General features: G+C 40.9%; 1 protein-coding gene across 3 annotated transcripts in view; it reads left to right on the top strand.

Annotated features, from left to right (window-relative positions):
* CLCN4 (chloride voltage-gated channel 4) overlaps window positions 1-19,470 on the top strand; it is a 50,844-nt gene that overhangs the window by 18,578 nt on the left and 12,796 nt on the right. For all 3 annotated transcript variants that reach the window (XM_065073531.1, XM_065073538.1, XM_021292263.2), the window contains exons 4-10: window positions 3,924-4,111; window positions 9,489-9,611; window positions 11,215-11,421; window positions 11,514-11,594; window positions 12,155-12,700; window positions 14,988-15,174; window positions 17,617-18,015. In XM_065073531.1, the coding sequence (XP_064929603.1) occupies window positions 3,924-4,111; window positions 9,489-9,611; window positions 11,215-11,421; window positions 11,514-11,594; window positions 12,155-12,700; window positions 14,988-15,174; window positions 17,617-18,015 (1,731 nt within the window). The remainder of the gene's footprint in view (window positions 1-3,923; window positions 4,112-9,488; window positions 9,612-11,214; window positions 11,422-11,513; window positions 11,595-12,154; window positions 12,701-14,987; window positions 15,175-17,616; window positions 18,016-19,470) is intronic.

Genomic DNA, 19,470 nt, shown 5'->3' with positions numbered 1-19,470 from the left:
TGCCCCTGCTGCACCCTTGCTGGGGATGGAGGGCAGCAAGGTGGGACTCCTAGGGAAGGGAATGGCAGGGGCCTTCACGTGTTTCCAAAGGCACTTGGATAATTTAGCCAGGCCCAGGAGTTTAAAGTGAGCTTAACTGATTTAGAAGCCTAAATCCCACTAATCTGGTCAACTGAATCTTTCAGATTTTGCAACACTCCAAAGGCTGCACCTCCACAGTCAACACAAGCTGATGTGGCCAAAAGGAACAATCCTCCCCCTCTGGTGTCCTCTGCTATCAGGCTCTGTTGCCTTCTGCATGTGCAGCTACACAGGGCAGGTGAAACTGGGAACTGACTTTGTGGGAAAGAATGGGTTTTGGCCAGATTAGTTTTCAGTTGACAGTGGGCTCAGCAGGGCTGGCCACCACAGAACCACAAGCAATCAAAATATTGCTGATGGGAAGTAGCTGAAGGAAGGAGGAAGGAAAGGACCATCTCATTTGGCAGCACGACTCAGGCAATTTTTGGAGTGTCATTGAACCTGCATCTTTCAGATGCTGTGTGGAGGGAGGAGATGGTGTATGATACTGTCAAGTGGCTGGAAAGACAGTTAGGAGCTTCTGGAAATGAGGTCTTGGGAGCCAGAGCCTGCTCATTTTGGGAAGGGGGAAGGAGCAGCAACACCAACAAATGCTGTTTGGTGTGGAGATCAGATGCAACATGCTCACATGATGCTCCAGAAAAAGGCACTGAGCACTACCTGGGCCTGTCTCAGTCAGAAAGTTTGCAGACTTTCTGGAGAAATACAAAGCAATGTACAGGGAAATGAGCCTAAAAAATCATCACCCACACCGAAAATTTTTAGGCACTCATTTTTAAGTAATTCTGAGTTTTTACTGTGCCTATCCTGCCTGTAGGTCTGTGGCTATCCCTCAACCTAGCCATTACTACTAGCCGACTGAATGTACATGCTATCAGCAAAAGAGTCTGTGTTTTCTAAAGCTATGTGACAAAAGAGTACAATCATACTAATGCTAAAATGCTCTGGTTCTGGCACTGGATGTGCAAAAAATCACCTCTGTAATTCAGTGCTCTGCTACTTGGGTGATGCTGTTTTCTGGCACAGGTGCATCAGGAAAATGGTGTTTTCAATGCAAATTTTTAGCATTGTCATAAGCGCATTGTAAACGATGAGTATTGGCCATCGTCAAAGAAAGGAAAAGGAGAGAAATAACAGGCTACTATCTTAAATGTAATTCAGCATTTCCTGGCTTTGGAGTGCTTTTTTATTTTTCATTTCGGGCAAGAGGTTACATAGAAGGGGGAACAAGTTCTCTTCCTTTGGTGGGAGAAGTAGGGAGATAAACTTAGCTCTATTACAGCCTAGACGGCCATGGTAAGTACAAGAAATTAAAGGCTTGGCTTTTTGAGATGCTGAACAATCTGCAACTTTCATTTATTTTACTTAAAGTTGCAAAGATTCAGAATTTGGAAAACTTTAAGCTCTGGTCACATGTCTTGTGAAGCATTCTCTATTGCACTACTATCCTGCATGTGCTGGCTCTCTCTTCTCATAATTTTCATCTCTGTAAAGCATGCATAGTAAATTGCATAAACTGTTTTCCTCCTTATGTGGATCCCAAAGCATTTTGAAAAAGGGATTAGATCAGCTGCATAATTAAGCACATTTTCTTAGAGGTACTGGGGTGCATGTGAGCTTGTTATATTAGAGAACTGAGTGCTTGTTCCTCATACTGTTTATTAACTTTATGAGGGAAAAACATGCAAAAGGCTCTCTTCCTTTGCATCTTCTACTAGGTAGCATTAATACTCAATTGCCTGGTTAAGTATGTTGTGAGCTTTGAAGACTGAGGTGGCTACAGAGGATGATAAAGGTACATCAAGAGAAACAAGAGGCACAGTATTCTGTGCTCATGTCCAAGGGATAAGGATTCTTTGTACAGTTCCCTGAAACTTTCAGAAAATTGGAGGAGAATTTAGAATTTACTGCAAAACTGAGCAAGCTATGCTTGCTGATGTTACTAGCAACACAGTGATTTATCATCATTTAAGAATATGGTTCTTTGTTTCCATAGGAACTTGGGAAAGTGGAAAAGAGTAAGCAAGAGAAACGCGAGGGCTTCATGAAAGAAAAGAATTGGTACACACATCATTACATCCTTCTGCAGCCTTTTTTTTTTTTTTTTTTGTTGCTGTTGTGATCTTGTCTAGCATATCTGTATAGCTATTCAGATTATTCCTATACAACAAAAATTATTCACTGCCACTGCAGCCACATCGCTTGTCAGTGTAGGGACAAGAACATTTGTTAAGGGAGTGAGAAGATATGTGTGAGGATCTCTGAACGTTGGTGTTTTTTTTCTGTTCTGTGGAACAAAAAGCAGGTTACATATGCCTGAATTATTTTCTTTTTTTCTTTTTTTCTCCTTTTTCAGATAAATGAAAAGCAGAACACTTTAGTTCCAGGTCAAATAAACTGGATTTTGAACCCAACTATGTGTCCTGGCTGCTAGGGGAAAGGGGAGCAGCCCCTACTCTTGCTTCATGTAATTGCATACTCAGCAAGAGCCACAGAGCTAGAAGCTTTGGAATATAAAACCAAACCATTTTGCATTTTCCAAAATATTTTTTCAGTGTTTTAGTCCTGCTGAAATGTACCGGTAAATTCTGTTCAAATTCATTATGGCTTTTCTGAAATCTCATTAATGATTACTGGTAGAAACGTTGTTGACTTCTACTTTCCACCGTATATGAGACTGGTTTGGAAAACGCTAAATGACTTTTCTGTCATTTGGTGGTTTAATGCTTTCCAGAAACTATGCACTAGGGACTGAAGGCAGGTCTGCAGGTTCTGTCTTCTGGATGCTCCCAGCCTCCCCATTCCTGATGGTGTTGCATTTGTGAGGGCACACCTGCTCCGAGGGTGTTGCTGCTGGGGCAGGCTATTGTCACTGATGAAAAAATGCATAAGAAAAGTAGGCTTTACTTTTTGTGTGTGTCTGGCCACATCAAGTTTGTGGGGTAATCATCAGGATAATAGTTTTAAACTAAAAGAGGGGAGATCCAGGCCAGACATGAGGAAGAAATTTTTTACAATGAGGGTGATGAAACACTGGCCCAGGTTGCCCAGAGAGGTGGTAGATGCCCCATCCCTGGAGACATTCCAGGCCAGGCTGGACGGGGCTCTGAGCAACCTGATCTAGTTGAAGATGTCCCTTCTAACACAAACTATTTTATGATTCAAGGATTCTGTGAGTTTACCCGTGTCTGTGGTCGGTGGCCACAGGGTGTCGCTGTAGGCCTGTGTAATTACTGGGAAAAAACTGAAATAAGGGTTGACTTGGTACAGAGAGGATTCGAAGGATAATTCTATTGTGCGTGTTGGATTGCTAATGAATGTACACACCGAGAGTCTGACTCCGTTAAGTTCATAAGTCAGAATTTGGTATCCGTGTTGTTTCTGTACTGAAATCATCCATCTAAAAGGTTGTCGTGCTGTAGGAAAACATAAGTATCCTCCTCCTCCCCTACCCCGAAATACACAGTGCGGTTTAAGACCTGCAGCCCAGTGTGTGTACAGAGACCCAGCGTGAAGCCCTGCTGACCTCAGGCAAGGGGTGCACCTGGAATGGACTGCAGGATCAGGCTGTACCTTAGCTGTGCCTTCCTTGTTTGGCATTAGTCAGTATGAAAACCACAATATTTAAAATAAAAGCTTTCTGAGGGAACACTGAAGGTCAGGCAACAAGTTGGTTGTTTCTTTGCAAACTCACTGTTACCCCCAGTTTGGTATATACATGCTTACATTACAGCTGCTTCCTCATTCCATGGGCTCTTGCTGTTATTATAATTAGATTTATTTTCCTTGCAATCTGATATTTTTTAACACCACAGTTGCTTTTTCTGCATTTCTTTTCCCAGGCACGTTAGCCGGAGTGATAGATTTAGCTGTGGACTGGATGACAGACCTGAAAGAGGGTGTCTGCCTGTCTGCCTTCTGGTACAGCCATGAGCAGTGCTGCTGGACGTCTAATGAAACTACCTTCGATGACAGGGACAAATGTCCTCAGTGGCAGAAATGGTCTGAACTTCTTGTAGGCCAGTCTGAGGTATGGGAGACCTGATGAGGTTGGGGTCACAGCAGGCCAGGGAATGCCCTTTTTTCATACTTGCTGGTATTCCCCCCAGAGAGTTCCTCTGAAATTCATGAACTGAGGGTGTTGCAAAATATAAAAAAAAAAAAATTAGTAATATCTGCTTAACTTGGGGAAGATCCCACTGTTTCAGTGTCATGTGTGATGGAAATTTGAGAACTGCAGTATTCTAACAGTATTAAACCAAAAGTGTTTCATAACTCTCATAATCACCAGACTAGAGCTGCTATCCTTTTTATTAAAAAAAATAATTTATTTTCTAAAAATTTTTATTTTAAGCACAGTTTTATGGGCCAAAAGAGGTGGTCCCTGACAAACACATTTAGGAGGAAACTGTCGGGATTGCAGACAGATTTTATGTATTCAAATGCCGTGAGTAGTAGTGGGAGCTGCACAAGAACTGCTCATTGTGCCCTTGCAATCAATTTCTCTATCAGATAGCGAAATATTTAGCTAAGTGCCGAAAGCTGGGCAAATAATGAGCTCCCTGAGAGATGACCAAAGTGAAAAATTTGCAGGGAGAAAGGACAGGAAGGGAAAAAGCTGATCTGAATTTACATAAAAATTTTATTTTAAGAACTTTTGAAAAAAATCATGGTAATTTTAAATACAAGGAATGTTGCTTCAAAGCAAAACAGATGAAAGTCTTGTTTTGAAGAAATGAGAAGAAACCTTTCTATACTCCTTTTAGTGGATGATATATTTTTTTTTAAATATGAAAAGGACATTTTATTTTCAAATTAATCTCTTCAATGTATTGAATAATATTGATTCCTTCAGAACTCTAATTTTGGGGCAGAATTATTGTCTTGGATTCCTGCCCCCCTGTTTCTACAGGAGACAAAAATGGAATATGACGTGGAGGTAGGATGAGTGTGGCTTTGAAGAGAACTGGCTGAAGTATGACTTTAAAAAAAAATAACTGGAAATGCAGTTTGGTCTATAATAGGAGAAGAAAAAACATACTTCAATAGAAGAAATCATCTTCAGTCAGGCAATTAAAAAATGGGTGACTTAGAGAGATTGTCTTGGATCTTCCCCCAGTGTGGAGGAGGTCTGGTCCTGCAGAAAGCGTTTGAGGGCACCTTCAGGGCCATATGGGTTTCTCATTCATGTTCCCTTCTGTGCTGCTTCAGCTTTACAGTACAAGGAGTGCTAGATAAGAACATCTGTGAATGTGTATAGCCCAATTTTCCATAATCCTAAGTAACCATAGTGAAAGTAGTGGGATGCTCACTGAATATTCCCACTATTTGATCACAGGCAGAAATCTCTCTGTACAGTTTCCAGTCCACAGTGCCAAGCTCCTCTTTGCCAGAGGTTTGGTAGGTTCACTCTGGTTTTCATCAACAGATGGTTTGGGTGGTTGTGTCTTTGTAACAGTGGAGAAATATTACGCTGGTATAAAGTTGCAGGACTGGGGATGATATTGTAATTTAAGAGAATGAAAAAATGTGGGAAGGGGAAAAAAGAGGAGAATGTTACAATTGTTATGGGATTTGGAAATTCTGTGCATGTGTTTGACAGGCTGTTACTCTGAAAGGCTTGGATAGATGAACAGAGCATATCCTTGAGAAAGTATATTGTTTTCACCTGCTACTCGAAATCAGCAGTCATGACTGTTTTTATGCTGGGGCTGATAAGCAAGTTATCAGCTAGGTGAGCACTGTGAAACTTTACTCACTTTGTCTTCAAATTGGGCTTCTCACGCCCTAGTATACTGTCGCAATGGAAAAAAAAGGTTAATCTTGGCTTAGTTATAGGCTCTTTCTCAAAACAAATGGGCTTCTAGGATCTGTGGGTTTTCTGGCTGCCACAGCCCAATGGATGCTATAAATATTAATAATATAGCTGCCAATTACTGTTACATTGGAGTCCCAGGCAAAGCCCAATAAAAATGTGAATACAGAAAGTTAAAATTCTGTTTTGCTTACAATATAGGCAAGTTTTGCCTGATTCCTGTAGCTGTAGAAGACTCCAAGAGGGATCAAAATACACTGAATTTGACTGCATTTCAGGATAGTATAATACTTTTTAAAATGTTATTTCATTTTGTGTCTGATATTTGGGTAGTTGCCCTATAAAATGCATGGTGCACAAAAGGACTAATTTGGAGCACCTTTTGAACAGAAAGTACTTGGAACAGTTCCCATAAAGGTACTCTGGTCAGATATGTCTTCTTTTTGATGCATGACTGTGACTCTTTCTTATCATGGACAAGTAAATTTGACATTTTGAGGATCAGTTCTTCCTTGTCCTTTTGCCAATTTATGGCTGTGATAAACCTCATACATATGTTCTCACTGTGAACTGTGCCTTTTCCTCTTGAAAAATGTTTTCAGTCTCATCCCCCTATAAAATTAACCCAAAGCAGAATCTTGATATAAATTATTACGGAAAACATGAAAGCGCATCTGTAACATACCAAGCTGTGTTTTCTTCCCTAATCACTGTTTTGTAGGCCAATGATAACCTTCACCCCTCTGGTCCTGAGCTGCTTCCAAATAGCTAGTGAAGAGTTTTTTTGATGCAAGAAACTTTCTAAACCTCAGATTCACCAGAGGAGTGGGTGGGTTAAAGCACATCAGATGCCATCCACTACAGCTACATCTCTAGCCAGTATCTGGTGACCCGGAGCTTCCCTATTCTGCAGATCCTGCTTAGAACTAACCTCAACTTCACTGAGGCTGAGGACCCCGTTTCTGGAGCATCACATCTATACAAAGCAGAGGAAAGGGTCCTGTGTCTTCCATGATTTATGACACTGGATCCAGCAGTGGGCTGGCTTCTAGATGTCCTGTCATGAAGCTGAGACCTGCAAGACAAGGAAACCCCTCTACGCCTGGAACATACTTCCCAATTTGTAATGTCCACTGGAGCGAGGCTGCAAGCTGTGAGATCCCAAGTCAAGTCAGAGTAGAACTCTCAGCCTCTGGAGAGCGCAAGCGTTGGTCAGCCATGGATGGCATCCTGAGAGATGTGTTTTATCTTAGTATGCTGGGTTTGTGAGGGTTGTTTTCAGTTGTGCTCCATTTGTACCTAAATTGGACTGACACCAGATCTGAAATACTGCTAGGTCTTGCAAACTAAAATACAAAGTTTTACTCAGTTACCCTGCAATCTTCATTACCGTTGCTGTCAGGGTGAGTCCTGTTAGGCACTAGTGGGAAAAGTCTTAGCAGAATCATCTCTGCTGATGAGCAGTTTTGGTCTCTGATTCCTGTGTATGTGCTTAAGACTTCTGCTCCATGCCTTAGTAATGGCATGGAATGAATGAGAAATGAACCATACTGAGTTACTACTACTTCACTTCCCAAACGTTATGTTAGTATTAATCATGAGAAACACCTGCAACTGGACCTGCAGAATGCCAGGTATCTGGAAAATGTAACAGTGAGAGCTGTCCCAAGGGGCAAGACTGACCTGGCCATATAGACTCTTCTGGGGTCCTGCCGCAGTGCTGCAGGTGTATATGTGATTGCAGTAATGAGCTGACATGGTTTTCATGTAACTTCTGAGATGTGAAACTAGAGGAAGTAAAAAGAAACAAATCTAATTTTACTCCAGTGGATTTAGAAGCAAAACTGCAGCTTTCGCTTAACACAGTAGGGCCAAATTGCTGTAACGGTATTAGTCTTCTTTGGAGTCACTGCCTGTGCATACTCACATAAGAATTTTGCCCCAGGGCAACACATCCAGAGTTTTCTCTAGAGTGAGAGTAAATATTGCCATAGCTGTTTGTAATTGAAAGCGCCAGGAGAAGACATTTGTTAGGAAATGAGGCCATCTTCAGCTGTAGCAACAAAGGTCCATGGTTACTACAGATGGATGTCAATCACTGTAACTGCATGATCCATGACTGCTTAGTTTCTGGGCATTGGGGGATGGTATCAAATTGCTCTGCTGCTGTTATCAGCAAAGCCATCTCTAACTTCAGCAAACATAAGGACCTTAAGAAGTTCATTAATAAGGACAAGGGCAGTGGTTCCCTTACTGTCTTTTCAATGGGACAGAGACCAACAAAATGAGGCAAGTAAGCATTTGTGCTATTAAAGGTTGATTCCTTGCAGGCTTGCAAAAAAGAATTCTACTCAGCTCTAGGTTTTTTGTGACTGGGAACAGGGCCTGACCAGCTCTGTTAACTGAAGACATGATACAACTGATTAATGCCTGTTTTCCGACTTGATTTATCATAATGTTGGTATCCAGGCTGCTGTCCTGCAGAGCAAAGACAGGGCCCCCGATGTTCTTGAGCAGCCGGGATTGCATCTGGTAGGAAGAGTTCACTTAGAGGTGAAGGATTCTTACCAATTCATGCACTGAGGTTTATCTTGGTTTTTGTTCTGTAGTGTCATGTTGCTAGAGGGGATTGTTTGAAGGCTTAAGCTCCTTGTATCAATTCGATGCCTCTCACGGGATTATCTTTTGTCTGTGCAGGTGGGGTTTTTGAAATTAATCTAAAAAAATATGCTTGTGAAGAGCGAGAGGTATTGTAAGGCAGATTATAACAACAGTTTTGACTTGACCATTGGAGACAGGTAGAAAGCTTGAAGGTCACTACTGACTATGCTTTCACTGTGGCACTGCACAATCAACCATGACTAATGATCATTAGCATTTCCATTTTGTCAGTAAAGTTATTCAGCTTGAAGATAGGTTTTATTATTAACTGGAATGCTTTAGAATATCAGGACAAAAATGATTGAAATGAGTCTGAGTGGGATCTCTCAAGCTATTGTGTTTTCAAATGCCTTTCAACCCTCTAATAGATAGCGTCATATAGAAGGAAAGAATTTATTTATGGTTTTACCCTTCCAGTTTGTGAACTGAAATGGCTGCTGATATGCACAGGGATGCCGTTTGAAAAGATCGGCATCTGCATGGAAAGCTGACCTTTGAATACCAGCCCTCAGGAAAAGATGTATCAGCATCTCATCCCCTGTCACCCACTATGGGATGAAACAGCAGGTTCCTTCATTAGGTGCTTTTTTATCACCAATTACGTTTGCCCTTATGACAGATTTGTTTGACATTTTGGAAATTTTTTTTGGTTGGCTTCATTTTTACTGCTTGAAAGATGCTCTGTTTAAGGTGTGTGGGTCCCTTGCAAATAGACTGTACGGACTGCATTAGGTATATATTAGTATGCTGCTTCCTTCCATGAGTAATAAAATTGTTGTAGTATATAAAACCATTTGTTCTTCCTGAGGAAAAACAGCATCTAGCATGTAAATGAAAAGTTGAGGCTCCATGCCAGCATGTTCCCTAGTAGAAGCATGAGATTTACCAATATGCATTTGTCTAACAATGTTTGTTACTGTTATTTTTCTAGGGTGCAAGTGCTTACATTCTAAACTATTTTCTATACATTATGTGGGCTCTATGTTTTGCTTTCCTGGCAGTCTCCCTGGTCAGAGTGTTTGCTCCCTATGCCTGTGGCTCTGGAATCCCAGAGGTGAGTTTCTCGCTGTGGATGAATAACCAAAAAACAAACAAAAGAAAGAAAATATCATTTGCCACCTCTTCCCATTACAGAACTGTATTGTGAGATAGCATTGGAACAAGAAGATTGTCTTTCCACCTCACCTGCCTTCATTCCTTTACCTAACATGCCTTTATGGTGCTCATCTACATTTTCCATAGTAGAAAATGTTCACATGTTACTGTGACAGGCTAATGTACATGCTTGTTCACTGCCAGAGCTTAAATTCAAAATCAATGTCTCCCAGTCATCACTTGATGTACTCCAACTTATCGTGGCTGGGGCCCATAGCCACTAGAAGATTATATAGAATTTTTCTTGGATGAAATTACTTGGGTCACTTACAAAACCAGTAATTTTCTAGGCTAAGCTTTAAATAAAACCTAAATAAAATAAAGAGGGAGAGCTACAAAGCTAAGGTTTCCTAAGCTGCTGAAGATGCAAGATACTCATCATTTGGGACGCGTAAAGAGTGTCTGGCTGTCCATCTTCTGCAAATTTTGTCCTTGTACATCGTGTCATGTGGGCATGATGTCCTTATGGCACCCAAAATCTCTGCCTGGTTTTCAGTATTTTACATGTTGGGCCTCTGTCCCTATTTAAGCTGTTAAAATGAGGAAGCCTATAATTCAAGCAGCATAGCTACTCAAAATTTTTAAATCAGGGCAGTCTTTTGCTATAAGTGCTATAGGACTACTGAGATTATTACTTAGGAATCTGTCAGACAGAATAAACAGCCCAAATTTTAGAAATCTTGGCATACTTTTTTTTCTTCATCTCCCGAAGCATCCAAATGTTTCATAGCCAATCAGGAAAAAAAACCCACCACAAATAATTTGAAATACTTAAATCACTTCCATGTTTCAAAGTAGTCACATGTGTGTTTGTTACATGTTTATACATCTGTGTTTTAGGATTTTTTCATAGTTAACTGTAAATCTAGTTTCCAAGTGGTAAATCTCTCATCTGAGGTGATGCTCAGCTCCAGTCCATTTCCAGGGCCGGAATCCAAATTGAAGTCCCACCCTACAGCTTATGTGTCACACACGTGTACTTGCTTTATTCTAGCCACTCACATACAAAATTAAGAATAAATGTGTAAAATAAGATCTCTTGGGCTTTCCAATTTCATAATACTTTCATTCTTTTATGGTACGGCCATTCCAAATATTTAGAACTCTTTTTTTCTTGTTTTAGCTGGAAAAAGTATGTGGTTGTTTATTTGCTTTTTTTCCACTTTGTCAAAGTTGGGTTTAGTTTAACTCTGATCCTGTAAGCCAAGGAATTATGTAGCAGTTTCGTATTTCTATTGATCTCTCTAAGACTCCTTACCAACACAGAGGACCACCCATAAGAACAGTAAAAGTGTGGTCTGCTTAACCCCTGCTCAGTTCTCACTGTGGGAAAGTTACCCTACCTGTGGTTTCTTTCCTTTCATCACTGTCTCTTTTCAGTCAGTCTGCAATTTACGTATATATTTATCTATTTTAATATTTGCTGGAGTTTTAACTCCATTTGTAAGTTCAGAGTAGCAAAGGTTTCTTCAGCTCTTCAACATGTTCTTCCTACTTTCCAGATAAAAACCATCTTGAGTGGGTTCATTATTAGGGGCTACCTGGGAAAGTGGACACTTTTAATCAAAACAGTCACCTTGGTTCTGGTGGTATCTTCAGGCCTCAGCCTTGGGAAAGAGGGCCCGCTAGTCCACGTGGCCTGTTGCTGTGGAAACTTCTTCAGCAGCCTTTTCTCAAAGTACAGCAAGAACGAAGGAAAGAGGAGAGAGGTGAGGTTGGCTCAAATTGTCTCAGTTTTCCCTGTCCAGATACTTGGTGTTTCAAAGGACTCATACCTTGTACATAAATATTTGCTTTGTAGGTGCTCTCGGCTGCAGCCGCCGCAGGAGTTTCTGTTGCCTTTGGGGCTCCGATTGGAGGTGTACTTTTCAGTCTGGAAGAGGTGAGACCTGGCAGTTCACTTGCTTCAACAAATATATTTTCACTTGATGCCTTTTTATAATATTCCTTTTTATTTTTCAAATATTTATATGCTTATTTTTCTTCTAAAGCAAAAATAATATTTGATTTCTAGTAATAAGAAATAACCAGGTATTTTAGCATAATTTGAATTAAAGAAGAGCACTGGTTTTCTGAAAACTAAATTATTTAAACTGGAAATGTATCACTGTGCTGAACTTTCTCCAGCTTTCAGCTTGCTGCTGCATGGGTCGAGCTGCTCATCACCCATCTTATCATCTCTAGCCAGCAACTTAGATTTAGATTTATTGAGTTTTCAGTGTTTGCTTCTAATTTTCTGAAATCTGAAAACGCCTTTTCTGATACCTTTGTGAGCAAGTTCTGTTTGTGGTAAGGACTGGTATTCCCAGCAAAGCCAGATGCAGAATCACAGATGAAACACACTGTGATGGCTTACTGTGTGCAGTGCTCCAGTGAACGGTTAAAGCAAACACCCTCTGTCACACTCAGTGTGAAGTGTATATGGTCTCTGCTTGGTTTTAGGTCAGCTACTACTTTCCTCTAAAAACCCTCTGGAGGTCATTTTTTGCTGCTCTTGTGGCTGCCTTCACACTGAGGTCCATCAATCCTTTTGGAAACAGCCGGCTGGTCCTGTTCTATGTGGAGTACCACACACCCTGGTACATGGCCGAGCTCTTTCCCTTCATCCTGCTTGGAGTCTTCGGTGGCCTCTGGGGAACCCTCTTTATCCGATGCAACATCGCCTGGTGCAGGAGGCGCAAAACCACCAGATTGGGGAAATACCCGGTCCTGGAGGTTATAGCGGTGACAGCCATCACTGCCATCATTGCCTACCCCAACCCCTACACCCGCAGGAGCACCAGTGAGCTGATCTCAGAGCTCTTCAATGACTGCGGCGCCCTGGAGTCCTCGCAGCTCTGCGACTACATCAATGACCCAAACATGACCCGGCCGGTGGATGACATTCCCGACAGACCTGCTGGGCCCGGTGTCTACACCGCAATGTGGCAGCTCGCCTTGGCTTTGGTGTTTAAAATTGTCATCACAATATTCACTTTCGGCATGAAGGTAAATTGGGGACAGGAGCAGAAGCTGTTGTGAGCACACGACACAGATGTGTTGCACTCAGCAGCTTGCGGTCTATCTGGCAGGGCTTGTGTGCCTCTGAGCTACACCCAGCCCTGTACCCATGTCCAGCTGTAGTGGACGTGCCCGTTGGTTCACTCGCCCTCTAGCGCCTTCCTCTGTGGGTCCTTGTCACAGCAAAGGGATGAGCCCTGCTTTTTCCACCTTCTAGTCACCTGCAGTTTTATCAAGCAAAAAGGAAATCTGAGTGTGAATTTAAATTCTTGCCAATAAGCAAATCCAAGATGATTTCCACTGCAGCTGTCTTTCAGCTCTCCCAGGGATATGGACTATTTATATTGTTGTCTTGTTGGATTAATGTCCTAATGTGCCTTGAGGTAGCTATGCTTTGAATTTATTGATTTACACATTTAAAACCTCACAAAAATATAAAAGTAACTGAAAAGTTCTATTTTTGAATGATTTCAAGCACTATATCTTGGAAAAAAAGAGGGTAGTGAGTGAGGGAGGACTGACAGATGTATCTTTGTTTATTCTGGATTTGCAACTTTTTCCTTCCTTTCCTCCTCCTCCACATAAATGGGCGATGAAAGGTCCAAGAAGAATTTATCCAAGCTTTCAATATATACAAAGCTGTTTGTGGTGAGTTGTATATATCTGATTGCTAGAGCCCATATAAAACACACATCTGTCTGTCTGCAGCTCCCATTATCTGAGCATTTAGTTCTGGATCTGATTGAGGCAGATGATGGGAAGTTTTTCCGAGTGAAACAGTATATGTTGTGCCATGCTGAAAGCTAAAGCATGGCATCTTTCTCTTAAAAACTGAACTGGAGCTGAGGATCCATCTTTTAGAAGGCTTGTTACCCCCAAAATAGTAGGAAGTTGTTCGAGTTTTGCTTTTTTTTTGTGTTTTCTCCATTTGGGATGCCGCTGATGACAAGAGCTACTTAATGGTAGAAGGTCACTTAGGGCCAGTCACTGAGTTCCACTGATTTCCTGAGCAGGGAGAATGAGAGGGAGTTTAAGAGCACACATGTAACATTTCTGCAGGATGATTTGAAATGAGATGCCCTTCAGTGCAGAAAGTGATTTATGCTGGGGCTGGCAGCCAGTTGTTATTATGCTTATTTATTTGTTTAGAAACTTCTGAGTTTGGTTCTTTGTTTGATATGTGGATCTTTATATACCTAAAATTTGTTAGAAACAATGGGCAGTCTCAACTATTCAACTGTTCTGGAAAAGAGCAGACAAAATATCTTTACCCTTCAGCTCTAGAAGGCCAAATCTGACTGTATTAGCAAAATTAACACTATGATGAGGAAGATAGCTTCTGCAGTTAACAGCCCTAGCACCCCTGGGCTATACCAAAGTTGTTTGTTTACTTGTCTAGGAAGCTCAAGGTATATTTTCAGAATTAAAAAGATGTAACATCTTTTCCTCTCTAAAAGCAACAAAAAAATCCATGCAAGCCCTTGAAACAGATCTGAACTGTCTTCTCCACCAATAAATTTGTCTCCAACTTGCCAATTGCACTTGACATCTCAGAAGAAATGCACTTAGCCAAGGCAAAGTGATTTTTTAAAAAAAGAATTATTACAATACATTTTTTTAAAATGATTTGTGACTTGTCTTTGTAGCAGACAACAAGGTAATGATTCACAGAACTTCCTGGAAAATATATAGTAAGCTGAGATGAAGAAATAGCTGCCTCTGAGCAGTAAACCTCCTTTCTCAAAATTTTTATTTTGTGTTTGACATTTAATTTGAAATCTGCTTGGATTTAGCCTGAAAGAGTAGTAATAAAACTGTAAAGTACCCTGTGAGATAGAAGTTGAAATCAAGATGTTATTTTCAGTTAAGCTTATTTTCAAGCCCATGACAGAACCATCAGCAGCTCCTGACTTCCTGCTGAGAAAGCGATAAAGGCAAGAACAGGAGCATCTTGACTTTAAAAGCAGACTGTTATTGAGAAACACGGTTTATCTATCAATTTCAGTATGAAGCAGCAGATAGGATTCAAAATCACTTAAAAAATGCATTAAAATTTTATAAAGCTATAAATACACATATAGGCACACAAACTCAGTCACTGCAGAAACCTATCTCAGACTGTGCAGAACATCACTGTAGGCTGCCAAAAGGCTATGGCCTTCTGAGCTAGTGTTTAGTGAGGAAACTGGATTCTCCTACCACTAATAATAAGTTATTTGATCAATTAGTTCATTACTAGTCACTTTTGTGCTCATGTGTCTATATTTTGTTCAAGATTCCTTCAGGTCTTTTCATTCCCAGCATGGCTGTTGGAGCCATAGCGGGCAGGATGGTTGGGATCGGAGTAGAGCAGCTGGCCTATCATCATCACGACTGGATCATCTTCAGGAAGTGGTGCAGACCTGGGGCAGACTGTGTCACACCAGGACTTTATGCTATGGTGGGAGCGGCAGCTTGCTTGGGTACAGTACCTGCCAGTCATTGCTTCGTGCATGTTTGGGGACCTACAAATTGTTTATGAGGGCTTTTTGTTTGTGTTAGGTGCTTTGCTGGCATTTCTGGATGTAGTAGATATGATGGGCTAAGGCATGGGCATCTTCCTCAAATGGTCTCTCCAGTGATCTGCTGGGTAGTCAACAAAAGAGAGGCTTGCAGTCACCCATGACTAATCTTTATAATCTGCCCAAAAGCACATAGAAGGAAATAAAATTTAAACTTAGGCTACAAGTTTCCAAGGAGGAGTGGTTCTGCTTGGTTTTTTTTACCCCTGCAATGCAATGAAAGCCACTGTAGCTGGACTAATGTCACTGCATTGTTTAGCCTGTGCTTTCTGTTAGTGCAGGCAACAAAATCCCCAGTTCTGGCCAAATTTTAAGCTACACAGAGCTAACAATTCTGTGTCTTATTTTGGCTGTGTGTCATCTGGGTTGTCTTTTGTTTTTTGTTTTGACCGTAGGCCAGTATCTGATTACATTCAATCAACAGGATTTATTTGATATAACAGGAATTATCTGTTAACTACTAAAGCAAGATCATTGAATAATACATCACAGATCTTTCGAGGTCCCTTCCAAACCCTAACATTCTGTGATTCTGTGATGTTACATTTCTAGTCATAGGAATTTTACAAACATACTATCTGAACATGTTTTTGCCTGATCATATCTTTCCCCTTCTGTGCTTCCATGTTCTACATCCTTTTGTCATTCTTGATACCAACATTAGATGATGAAATAATAGTGAAGAGACATAACACATGATTAATGTAATTGGGTAGAACTGAAACGAAAGATATACTCAGGGAAGATCTGGAAAAGTTTCAGTTCTGGAGTCTTGTGTTAGAAAAGTAGGATAATTTGTGTGAACAGTTATAAAGGAAGGGTGGGATTTGCTTGTTTAAATTTAGTGTCTGTGGTGTAGACATCAATATCTGAGCTAGCTGTGTTGGTACCCTTCACAGTCAAAGCAGAAAAATGAGATACTGGAAAGATCAGTCTCATCTGGAAATAGGCATCTAAAACCAGACAAATGAATGGATGCATTTGGCCTCAAAAGTGCCTGTTTTTCTCCAGAGATTATAAAGGCAATCTGGATCACCCCTTTGGTTGCAAACACCTACAGCAATGTACACACATTAAAACAGCTGGGATGAATATTACTATCAAAAAGAGTGAAGTGCTTCCTCTTTTCCATAAATGAACTTAACGTTCATAAAAGAAATGATACACAAAAATTTTGCTCTGATATTCCAGTTGATCTGCTAGTCAGCAATTACTTCCTCTTTTGAAAGTTCCAAATCAAGGCGCAGTGATTTTAATAGTGGGGTGAGACATGCAGCAGAATGGTCACTGCTTGTTCTTAAGACCAAGACCATCTCGCTTAGAGTAAGACATATAAAGTATTAAATGATCCTTACTGTGGTATCTGCTCTCAGCTTTTCGGAGTCAGAAGTTTAAGGCATTCCTCAAATGAGAGCCATATCCAAATCATCGTGTTAAATAATCACCAATTTAATTTTCCTGTATGCTGCTAGATTAAAAGAATCCTCTAATGACCTGTTTCTGATTTCTCTCATCTAAAATGATGCTGTATTTTGCCGAAAAGTAGCAGATTTATTACATTTACCTTTTGAATGGAGGCAAAGAAATCCTACCTAATAATTCAGTGATACATATACAGTTGTCTGCAGTTACGTGATTATTTTTATCCTTTAATGTAAACTGAAGGAGTAAGGAGCTTGCTTATGAAATTAATATAGAAAGACTAGACTGAAAAATACAGCTACAGCCCTGTCTATGGCTGCATGCCTAGATGGCCTCAAATCAAGTTGTATACAGTTCAAACTGCATGTTATACTGATATCAAAAGCTAGGGTTTAAGCTGTAACATAGCTCTTGCAGTGGCCATAAACTATCCGTACGTAGGATTTTATAACCCTGTTGTGCTCAAAGATAACCCTTAGCTTTCCCTTCAGTATGAATGTACTAGATAAACGGATATGAAGAGCAGCTCCCAATGCTCCTGCCTGCTGATTCTTGGAGTCATTTTACAAGGCCAGTGGCAGGATTCAGTTCGAGTTTCTCAAGTATCCAGTATAGGTGATTTTTTTGCATGTTCTCTGGTTTAATAGCTCGGGTTTTTATCATTCATTATTTGTTTTTCAGTGTTAGCATCTTTGCCTTGAACAAGTCCACTCCATCTTTTTGATGAAAATTGCAGTAGATGAAAAGTCTCTTTCTTCAGTGAAATAGGCCCAAAGATGCTTCACAAAGTATAAGGTCAAAGTATAGGAGTGTAAATAATCTCATGCTTTTTTGAGTGTGAGACTCAAAATACAAATGTGTTGCATGAGATGTATGCTTCAAGAGGGCTGATGGAAACTTGACTGCTTTCCTTGTTGGCAGGTGGTGTTACCCGAATGACGGTCTCTCTGGTGGTGATCATGTTTGAGCTAACTGGAGGCCTGGAGTACATCGTACCTCTTATGGCTGCAGCTGTCACAAGCAAGTGGGTGGCAGATGCTTTTGGGAAAGAAGGGATCTATGAAGCTCACATTCATCTGAACGGCTACCCATTTCTGGATGTGAAGGATGAATTCACCCACCGAACCCTGGCAACTGATGTCATGAGACCAAGGCGTGGTGAAGCTCCTCTCTCAGTGCTGACTCAGGACAGCATGACAGTGGAGGATGTTGAGACACTTATCAAGGAGACTGACTACAATGGTTTTCCAGTAGTGGTTTCGAAAGACTCGGAGAGACTTATTGGATTTGCACAGAGACGAGAGCTGATTCTTGCAATAAGTGAGTATCAGTGTACATAAGTTTGACAGGAATTTTGGTAGAGTAGGGTGTTACCAGTGTTATTCAACTTGAAGAATGGTTATGTAAGAACCAAACCTGATTTCCTTCCCAAGTCTATCTTTTCCTAGTTGCTGTGATCCATAGCTGGAAGCTTTTCTGTTGTAGCATACCTTCTGGTAGACTTCTGTGAGCTTGACTTTTGTGGGCTTAATTAATTAAATTCTGCTAAAGACAACAGAGATGAACTTGACTTACACAGCCAGAAGTTTCTGGAAAAGATGAAAACCCACTGCAGTGCTGAGCTTCTTGTAGTACCCATGGGCCTCCAGTAGCAGCTGGGGCAGGTCATGAACCTTTGCCATCCTGTGACAAAATGCAAGTCCCTGTGCTTCTTTCTGTTGCACTATCTCAATTTTTCTAACATGCAGTCCTTTTGTGCTAGGTGTGGAAAACTTTTCAGTGGAGAATGTTGTTTGGTAAAGGTGGCTGAGTTTTGTCAGGCATCCAGCTGATAGCTGGGCTGCTTGCCTGAGTGCCTGATCCAGATCTTTACAGATTTTGGCCCATCGGGTCCTTTCCTGGTTGTCTTGATGGCTAGGTGGGGATTGAAAAGACAGGTATATCGGATGAAAGCAAGTGTTCCCACCTTGCCCGTACCCAGGGCATTCGAAGCTGCAGAGATCTGTGAGCCTGGCAAGTTACCTCCATGGTTTGCTCCCAGTTCTCTCGGACCTGTGGTGCCGAAGGCCAGCTGGCTGGGCAGGTGGCTGCTGGCTGGGCATGATTGCCTTCTGCTTTGCAGGGGAGTGGAGTATCTGGCATATCCAAATCTTGGCATGGTATTATTCCTTTCTGTGTGAGCCTATTTCATCTGTCCACTTCAGGCACCGTTAAAAAGCTGTTGTCTCAGACAGAAACTCCCATAGTCTTTAGAAAAGAAAATCCAGAAATGGAAAATCAGGGCTGTTTTACAGGGGCACTTTCCTGCTCAGGTCTCACAAAGCTAAAATAAAATTTGAAATACCAGTGCTCTTTAAAGCATGTGGGGTTTTTTAGTGCATATTAATTTTTGTCTCCTGAATGTAAAAAGATGCCATGTAAGTGATTAGACCTAAAATTTATGTTCATTTATTTAAGGACACTCAGATGTTACTTGATTTCCCTTCTTCTCATTCCATAGCAGAAATTAATGAATGCTGCATCAATACTACATGCAGAAGAAGAAAACAAATGGCAGAGCTCAGTTTTCTCCCTTTGTAGTGCAGAATTCTCTTCAGTAAGAAATTATCTTCTCATTTTTTTCCTTCTGTTGTGTAAGTTGTCATTTCAGTTAGAGAAAATAGTTCGTGAACTGCATTCATCTTGCATTTAGTTATATCACAAATTTCTTAAAACGCAGGAAAGCAGAACAAGCCTTACTGCCTGTTCTACAGCTTCTCTAGTTGTACAATTGTA

This window comes from Columba livia, chromosome 1, assembly GCF_036013475.1.
Source record: "Columba livia isolate bColLiv1 breed racing homer chromosome 1, bColLiv1.pat.W.v2, whole genome shotgun sequence".
Taxonomy (NCBI): Eukaryota; Metazoa; Chordata; class Aves; order Columbiformes; family Columbidae; genus Columba; species Columba livia.
The sequence above is the reverse complement of the archived record's forward strand: the minus strand, read 5'-3'. Positions and strand labels throughout refer to the sequence as shown.